Consider the following 10,008-nt stretch of genomic DNA (forward strand, 5'->3'; position numbering starts at 1 on the left):
AAGCAGTTAGACTACGAACGAATCACGTTGCCCTTGTTTAAAGCAGATCCATTCACAAAATGATAAAAGACTATTCGCTACTTTTTAACTCCTGAAAGCTGGATGATAGCGCGCCTTTCTTTCATGGCACTGACTTCCCGCGTGTTAAGATCGCCGCAACTAATTGTGTATGGATTGGTCGGGGAAGACAGGAAGTACGGTAGTGAATTGAAGCCATCAGAGTTGGGAACAGCCTGCGAAGGATAAAGAGAACATACATTGAACGTCCGTGCATTGCATAAATTGGCACTAAGCCAAATTGACTTACTGCAATCAATGGAGGCTTGAAAACAGAGGAACGCAAAGACGTTTCGGTGGGCACGAAAACACTCCCGCCATGTGCGCTTCTAAGTTTTGAAAACGGTATCATCTGAAGCAGTGACTCGGTGCCGATTACCACGAGTGGTTTTCGGAAAACACAAGGGAGGCAAAATCGCCAACTTTATTTTTTTGCAGTGGTCCGTTTGTGACGAAGCCGGTCGTCGGAATGTATATGGTGAACATTATGACAGAATACGTGCTGCATTTGCTATACGCTACATTAAAATTCATTCAACAACCCAGTCATGGTGAGCTGGCTGCGTTGTTGTGCAAGCTGGTGCATATCGAGTACAGCTCAGCCAGATGGTTTGCGCATATGGTTCGTTATTATGCCATATAGCAGAGAAGCTTAATAGGAAGGTCCGTGGAGCCTTTTCATCAATGATGAGTCAGTTTCACCTCAGAGATGCATGCCCTGCTAATGGCAAAGCAGAACACGGTGTTGCTATGATAGAGGCAGCGTGCAAGGTGAGGAGGCCAACTTAACGAATTATGAAATGGGTATATTTATTCTTCATGTTTTTAAAGCTTCGAGCGCCAGTTTCTGCCCTTTATCTTCGCTCTAGGTAGCAGAAATTGGGCTACTTGTCATAGTATCTGAAAAATTGAAATTAACGAAGATCAGAAGTATTGACCTGCACTTGTTCTTCGTTTTCTTTCTCTTGGTATCCCCTGTCACAGCGCATTCGAAAGTTTTAAAATGATGTGCCAACTAGCTCAATTTTCCGTATTACTGCACTGTAAGCACTCTCGTTGCATTAAAAGAAAACCGACTTTTGCAAATTTCAGTTGAAAGAAAGACGTCGAATATTCGCACAGCAAAAAGGCACTAAAATAAGCAGCTAGTACTAGCCCATGTTCATAGCAATGCAAAAAGCTCTGAAATGAGCACTGGTATATATAATCTGGTGCAGAGTGAAAAACTTGGGTGCCTGGTTTGTCACGCAAGTACCGCGAAAGTTTAGGTATACACTCTGAATACAAGGTTGCCAAAAAGAGCACTTCGGTATTGGGAGACTGCAGGCATCCATGAGGACACAACAGGAAAGCTGTGGAGGGTGCTCAGTAGAATAAAAGCATCAGCCACACAGTTAGTGCATTCGAAAAGTTTGGCTGGGAAGTGAACAAAGAAGTCTTGCACAAATGAACCCTCATACTGGTTGCATATACTGAACGAGTGATGTTTTTCGGATAAAAAAGCTACTCCACACCTTCCAAAAAATTTGTTGATACCTTTGTCCAGATGCATGTATGAAACATTAAGGCATCCATTTTTATTTCCAGTTTGAAATCTGTGTTCATTTATTATTTATTTTTAATACATAAAAAACTGCACAAAAAATATCCTTAATGCGCATATTCCTAGATGGGTTTCCTATGCAATAATAGCGGTTAAGCATAGAAACTTGTTCGACCTCATCTACAAAAAAACATCTGGAACGTACAAGCTTTCCGGAAACCATTGGTGTCAAGACAAAAAAAAACGTTTCAGTGAAAATCGAGCTGCATTCCCATTTCTCTTCTAACCTTTTGTCCAGTCTAGGCATTCAAGAATTCGTTTTAAAACCGCTAGAAAGGATAAATGAGGTATACATTATCTGTAAGACTGGCCTTTAGCTTCGTAATCTACAGAGGCTGGTGCTTAACGCAGAAGACAACAACAAACGCCGACCGCTCCAACCCTCGTGCGTGCTCTGGACTGACCGCTGCCTCTGGTCTGTACCTGGAATGTACCTCTGGTTGTTCGCGACGCAGTGCTTTGCAAGACGTTCCTTATTACAAGTGGTGAAGGTGCCAACAATCCCCTCACCCCTCACCCGCAACCGCGCATTGCCTACCGTCTCTGCAATCGTCCACCGTCAACCAAACTGTTTCACCGCTTCTGTCGGCTGTCTTCTGTTCCGGCGCCGCGCGGCAGCGTCACCCGGCCATCTTCAGCTGCACAGATGACACGGATGTGGAGGATTGGTTGGCCACGCGTGAGTGCATACAATAATTGGGAGGACAGCGTCAAGCTCACCAATGTTATATTTCATTTGAGCGACGTAGCCAATCTCTGGTTTCAAAACCACGAGGCTGACATCTCCAGCTCGGCGCTCTCAAATCCAGCCTGACAGAAGTCTGGCCGTCCCGCAGTGCATAAGCTTCGCGCCGAGCAACGCTTGCGAAGTCAGGCCTAGGAAACCGCTGAAAACTTGACCAGTTGTATAGAAGATGTCGTCGCCCTCTGCAAGCGTTTCAACCCTTCTATTAACGAGGCCGACAATTTCAGGCATATTATCAAAGGCACTGAGGATGGTGCCTTTAAGATGCTCGTCGCAAAGGATCCCCAGACTGTCCCCGGTGTCATCAGCTACTGCCAAAGCTTCTGTGAGTTGTGCAAACAGCGCCTTTCTACCCGGCGTACCGGCTTTCAGGAGGCCAAATTTTACAGCTTAGCTCTCCCATGGGACGGTGCTCTGGACCAACAGGCGCTCCTGCCGCGCATCCAGAAGTTCGTACGTGAGGAAGTCCCACGCCAGCTGTGCTTGTCTACCTGCCCGCCTACGCCTGCGCCGTCGCTCACTCTCAATCTACAGCGTGTCATCGAGTAGCTGGTCGCTGAAGTCCTGCCACCTCCTGTTTAGCCACCCCTGAACACGGCTCCTGTGACGTATGCCGATGCCGTAGTCCGGTCGCAGCCCTCACATGCTGCCCCAGTCTAGAGGCCACCTAACCGGCTGTTAGAACCGTAGCGACCTGCAACTCCACCTTGTCGTCCGGTTTCCCGCCCCCGATCACAGCCGCGGCCACTTAACCCCTAGCGAAAACATGACAAACGCCCTATTTGCTATGCCTGTGGCGTCGCTGGCCACGCGGCTCATTTGTGTGGCAGTCGAGACCACCGTCCGTACGATTATAGGTGAGCCGACGTACGACCTTCCGCCGTCTTCCTCGTCTGCGTCACATGCGCCGTCTCCGGATTCTTTTCCTAGTTACCATACATACATACATGCATGCATGCATACATACATGCATACATACATACATACATACATACATACATACATACATACATACATACATACATACATACATACATACATACATACATACATACATACATACGATGATGATGATGATGATGGATTTTTATGGCGCAAGGGCAACTATGGCCAAAGAGCGCCATGTCACAAGGTATTTTGTCTTTTTCTCAAGGTGGGGTCAGAGACCCATTTCCCAAGCATTTCACCCTAAATAAGCCGAGCACCAGACCAAGGGAAAGCTTGTACCCATTGTATCACCGGTGGGTACCCGGCGGCACTGGGGATCGAACCCCGCACCTCCCGCATACGCGGCGGATGCTCAACCACTTGGCCACCGCTGCGGTTTCACATACATACATACATACACACATACATACATACATACATACATACATACATACATACATACATACATACATACATACATACATACATACATACATACATACATACATACATACATACATACATACATACATACATACATACATACATACATACATACATACATACATACATACATACATACATACATACATACATACATACATACATACATACATACATACTTACATACATACATACATAATTTATTTTTCCAGAAATTGGAAAACTCTCCGGAGCTAAAAGCTATGAGCTTGACTGGGCCCTGGAGACATGGCAATACATGGCAGTAGTGTGTGTTTACGAAAAAGAGATAAACATTCACCCAGAAGGTTTACCAATGAAATTAATCTATACTATTTCCTAGCATACACAAAGCATCTAGCATACATGATGCATATCACAAAAAGAAAACTCACACAAAGCAAAACAACAAAAAAGAGTAATAACTTAATAACATCTATGTGCAATTCAATATGAAATATTGCTAACAGATCAAAATAGCAGTATAAATCAGATAATAACAAAAAGAATGCACCTGCTTGACACTGTATTTATGAATAAAATAGTAATTGTTAAGCAAAACAGGAAGGTTATGGGTAAAGAATTGATATTTGTAGAAAGTGCGAAAGCGCGGGATTGCCCATTTGTCTGTGTTTCTTGTGTTTATGTTTCAATTTGTAGAGCGCTTTTTTAAAGACGCCAACGAAGATATAGTGCTTTTTGTTGTGGGGATGAGTAGTAGGCTGCCTGTAATAAACGAAAGTCGTATACGTTATCTATGGGAATAATATCAAGGGAGGAAAAGGATTCTTTATAAGATGACATAGGTGTAATGCTTGCGATGCAACAGACAATCTTCTTCTGAATAACTGCAAGCTTGCTTAAAGTAGACATCGTGGTTGTGCTCCAAACTAAAGAACAATATGTTCAGTGAGAGTTAAAGAGGACATTATATATTTGAAGATTGACTGACAATGTTAGCAACCGAAGGCAGCGTGATACTACACCAGCGATTGAAGAAAGTTTTATAGAAAGGCTATTTATGTGCCCGTCTCAGTTTAAATTTGAAGAAAAACGAACTCCGAGAATTTTATGACGACCGACAATATTGTTACGTGGTCCAGGCGGGAACGACGCGAGAACGCCCGGCACAGCACACAGGTCAAGAGCACAGGTGGCCCGCACAGACGACCAGGCACAGAGCACCGAATCCCAGAGCACGCGCGCCTCCGAGAGTCTTCATTCATCTCTTCTTCTATCTGTTGCATGGCCCCCGGTCGCAAAAAACACCGTCTCGGTGGAAATTAGGGCGGGGCAAGGGATTGCGACACGTAGGGCTTGAGGCGAGAGACGTGGACGTCGTCACTCTGCGATGCACCGGAGGTGGTCTCCGAAAGGCCGGGGAAATCTCGTAGGTGACGGCGGTGACCTGGCGGAGCACACGGTATGGGCCAACATAGCGGGACATTAGTTTTTCGCAAAGCCCGACACGGCGTGTGGGCAACCAAAGCAAGACGAGGGCTCCAGGGGAAAGAGTTACCATGCGGTGGCGGCGGTCGTAGTAGTCCTGCTGTGAGGCCTGCGAGGCTTGTAGGCGGCAGCGAGCCAGCTGGCGGGCGTGGTCGGCGCTGGCAATAGCGTCGTGGGCATATTCAGAAGGCGGGGAAGGAGATGTCGGAAGCAGCGTGTCGAAAGGTAATTGGGGTTCACGACCGTACAATAGATAGAACGGGGAGTAACCGGCAGTGTCATGACGAGAAGAATTGTAGGCGAAGGTCACGTATGGAAGGGCAATATCCCAGTCCCGATGGTCCGGGGAAACGTACATTGCGAGCATATCCGTGAGAGTGCGGTTGAGGCGCTCTGTAAGACCGTTGGTTTGGGGATGATAGGCGGTGGTCAGCTTATGTTTTGTTGAGCAGGAACGGAGAATGTCGTCAACATACTTTAGAGAGAAAACAACGGCCGCGGTCGGTGAGAAGTTGGCGTGCAGCACCATGACGGAGGATGAGGTCGTAGAGGAGAAAATCGGCCACGTCGGTAGCAGTACTGGTGGGGAGGGCCCGCGTGATGGCATAGCGAGTAGCATAACCTGTCGCAACGGCAATCCATTTGTTTCCGGAGATGGATTCCGAAAACGGGCGCAAAAGATCCAAGCCAACACGATAGAATGGTTCAGGGGCACATCAACAGCCTGGAGCAAACCCGCGGAGAGCGTGGCGGGATGTTTCCGGCGCTGGCACTGGTCGCAGGCACGAACATAGCGGCGGACGGACTGGTAGAGACGGGGTCAAAAGAAGCGACGACGCATGCGGGCGTAAGTACGCGAGACACCCAGATGTCCAGCAGTGGGGAGGTCATGGAGCTCGTGGAGGACGTCGTTGCGCCGATGCTTCGGGACAACGAGCAGTAGGTCTGGGCCGGCGGGGTTCAGGCTTCTGCGGTAGAGTGTGTCATGATGAAGTACAAACCGGCGCAGGGCAGGGTCAGATGGAGAGGATCTGAGGCGGGAAATAATAGAGCGGAGCTCGATATCTCGTCGCTGCTCATCGCCAAGGTGAGTAAGAGCAGAGAGCGAGAAGAGGTCAGCGGCGGAGTCACTGCCAGAATGATCAGAAGAGTCAACGGGATATCGGGAGAGGCAATCAGCATCAGTGTGTAGCCTACCGGACTTATATACCACGTTATAGTCGTAGTCTTGGAGGTGTAAATCCCAGCGACCTAGGCAGCCAGTAGGATCTTTCAGTGATGAGAGCCAGCAGAGCGCATGGTGGTCGGTGACAACCGTAAAAGGGCGGCGGTACAAATATGGGCGGAATTTCCCAACCGCCCAGACAATGGCTAAGCACTCACGTTCGGTAATTGAGTAATTGCGCACCAGGGTGGAGAGGAGGCGGCTGGCGTAGGCGAAGACACGGTGCTGTTCGGATTGCCTCTGAGAGAGAATGGCGCTGACGCCATAGCCACTGGCGTCTGTGCGGACTTCAGTGGGAGCTGTCACATCGAAGTGGGCCAGAACTGGCGTGGTAGTAAGCTTCAATATCAAGGTGGAAAACGCGTGTGCTTGGGCGGGTCCCTAGATGAAGGTGGCGTCCTTTTTCAGGAGGTCGGTGAGGGGGCGGGCGATGTCGGCGAAGCCTTCAACAAATCGTCGAAAGTAGGAGCACAGCCCTAAGAAGCTGCGGACGTCGTTACAGGAACGTGGCGGAGGAAAGTCTTTAACGGCTCGGATCTTATCAGGGTCAGGGTGCACCCCCCCGTCGTCGACGACATGACCCAAGATGGCGAGTTGACGGCGCGCGAAACGGCACTTAGACGAGTTGAGCTGCAGGCCAGCATGACGAAAGAGGGAAAGGATCTCAGAAAGGTCAGTGAGGTGAGAGGAAAACGAGGGCGAAAAGACAATGACGTCATCGAGATAGCACAGGCAGGTGGACCACTTAAAGCCTTGCTAAAGAGCATCCATCATGCGTTCAAATGTGGCTGGTGCGTTGCATAATCCGAAAGGCATAACTTTGAATTGATAAAGGCCATCAGGAGTCACAAAAGCGGTTTTCTCACGATCCTGTTCATCTACAGCAATTTGCCAGTAGCCGGAGCGATGATCTATGGACGAGAAGAATTTGGCACCATGGAGGCAGTCAAGCTCGTCATCGATACGCGGCTGGGGGTACACGTCCTTTTTAATGATCTTATTCAGGTGGCGATAATCAATGCAAAAACGCCATGAGCCAATCTTTTTCCTGACAAGGACGACGGGTGAGGCCCAGGGACTGTGTGAGGGTCCGATAATATTTTTTTTCTAGCATTTTAGTAACTTCCGCATTGATTACTTGACGCTCGGCGTGAGAGACCCGGTAAGGGCGGCGGCGGATGGGAGGGGCATCGCCTGTTTCAATGCGCTGCCTGACGGCGAGAGTTTGACCCAGCGCGGTGTTTTTCACGTCAAAAATATCCGAAAAAGATTCGAGAAGGGCACGAAGCTTGGCAATTTGATAGGGATGGAGGTCGGTAGTCATCATGGTTGTGAAGGTGTCGGTCGACAGAAGAGACTGCCGGTGCGGTGTGGCGGTTTCTGGAACTGGGGTAGCGGGCAACGTAGCCACGTGCAAGGAGTAAGAGGGGATAGCGTAGCGACGCAGATGCCGGACGGTAGCACTTGAGAAGTGAGGCCGAAGTTGAGGAAAAGCAGAGAGAGGGCGTTGGATTGGATGGTGGCAATGGTATGAGGTAGGGCAACGTTACGGGTCAGGAGGAGGTCAAGATTGGGAGTAACGAGATAGTCGCCATCGGGAACTGGGCGAGATGGGGTCAATGGAAAAAAAAGAGGTGGTTCGGGATGACAGGCGAGCATATGCGGTACTGAACAGTCGCAGTGATACACCAAGTGGGTCTGAATCCAGCATTGGAAGGGTGAGGTGTAGAACACCGTCCGAGCAGTCAATGAGGGCGGAATGGTCAGTCAAAAAATCTAAGCCGAGGATAAGGTCATGGGCACAGGTGGTCAGCACGGTGAACTGAACTGGTATACTCTGGCCGGCAGTAGTAACGCGCGCGGTACACATACCGTCCACAGCAGGCGTGCTACCATCCGCGACACACACACGGGACGTTGCAGGCGTGAGGACTTTGCGGAGGCGACGGCGGAGGGCAGCGCTCATCACTGATACATGAGCACCGGTGTCAATCAGGGCGCGCACAGGAACACGGTCGATAGTGACGTTCAGAATATTAGGTCAAGTGGTCGAGAGAGGATTTGTAGTCCGGGTCGTTGATGCAGCGTCACCTCCGGGAGCTGCATCACTTAGTTTTCCAATTGGGAGCGGCTGCGAGAAGGCGACTGGGGGGAACGAGAGCGGCGGCCCTGCGGGGACGGAGAGCGGGAGAATCGGCGTGGAGGGGGTACGGCTGGTGCAGACGGATCGGACGGGGCGCGGGTCGAGAAGTTGTGGGATGAGGCGGGACTGTAGAAGGAGGGGAAGACGTTGCGGGGCGTTGAAGACCATGGACTGCGGCAATGACGGGCGATGTGGCCAATGCGAGAGCACCGGAAGCAAATGGGACGGTCGTCCGCCGTGCGCCAGTCATTGGGATTGCGGGAACGGGGCAGAGAATAATATGTGCGACGAAAAGCTCAGGGAGTGCTGGGGGTGTCCGGGCTTCTGATGGCGCACACTGCCGGAGCGAGGTTCAGATGAGCGAGTTCCTGCCGCACGACGGCCTGAATCGGCGACACAGCGGGCAGGGTTGTATCAGGGACGGAGGGCGGGGATATCACAGGTGCGAGGGCCTCCAGTTCACGTCGGACGATCCGGGTGAGTGAATCTGTGACGGCAGGGGCGTCCGAGGGCGTGCGGGATGGTGATCGGTGGTCCTCACAGGAAGATGTCGTGGCCGTGTTGGGAAGGCGAGAAAACGACGGCGAAATGCGGCGGCCTTTGACTTGCTCAAATCGACGGCACTCGTTTATGATGGAGTCAATTGAGGTACAGTCTTTGCAAACAAGCAAGTGGAACGCATCGTCGGCAATGCCTTTGAGCACGTGGCCCACTTTATCGGTCTCACTCGTTGCGGCGTCGACCTTGTGACAAAGCGCCAAGATGTCCTGAATGTAGGCCACGTAGCTCCCGGTAGAAGATTGTGCTCGAGTAGCCAGCTGTTTCTTGGCGGCGAGCTGGCGGTCATCAGGTCTACCGAATAGCGTCTTCAACTTTTCCTTAAAGGTGTCCCAACTTCTTAGCTCTTCCTCGTGGGTCTCGTACCATACGCGCGCCGTGCCATTGAGGTAAAAGATGACGTTCGCGAGCAGTAGCGTAGGTTCCCACCTGTTGTAGTTGCTGACACGCTCGTAGAGGTTAATCCAGTCTTCGACGTCCGAGCCATCTGTGCCGGAAAACGTGCCGGGGTCGCGAGGAGGAGCCATGATGACAAAAGGAGGGGTGCGGATTTTACGCTGCGCACACCACGCACCTTCGTAGTACTCGTCAGCCCGGGACTACCACCATGGCTCCACCCGGCCGTTCAAGGAGCCCCACTACCCCCACTACCCCGCACCTCCACCAAAGATGTTACGTGGTAAAGGCGGGAACGACGCGAGAACGCCCGGGCACAGCACACAGGTCAAGAGCACAGGGCGGCCCGCACAGAGCACTGGGCACAGAGCACCGAATCCCAGAGCACGCGCGCCTCCGAGAGTCTTCATTCATCTCTTCTTCTATCCGTTGCAATATCAACT

General features: G+C 50.7%; 1 protein-coding gene across 1 annotated transcript; it reads right to left on the reverse strand.

Annotated features, from left to right (window-relative positions):
- Window positions 1–216: 216 nt before the first annotated feature.
- On the reverse strand, window positions 217–9,696 carry LOC144122002 (uncharacterized). Its single transcript, XM_077655501.1, has 2 exons — window positions 9,075–9,696; window positions 217–233 (listed from the first exon to the last, which is right to left on the reverse strand). The coding sequence occupies exons 1-2, from the start codon at window positions 9,694–9,696 to the stop codon at window positions 217–219; spliced, it is 639 nt and encodes a 212-aa protein (XP_077511627.1).
- Window positions 9,697–10,008: the final 312 nt, after the last annotated feature.

This window comes from Amblyomma americanum, chromosome 1, assembly GCF_052857255.1.
Source record: "Amblyomma americanum isolate KBUSLIRL-KWMA chromosome 1, ASM5285725v1, whole genome shotgun sequence".
Lineage (NCBI taxonomy): Eukaryota > Metazoa > Arthropoda > Arachnida > Ixodida > Ixodidae > Amblyomma > Amblyomma americanum.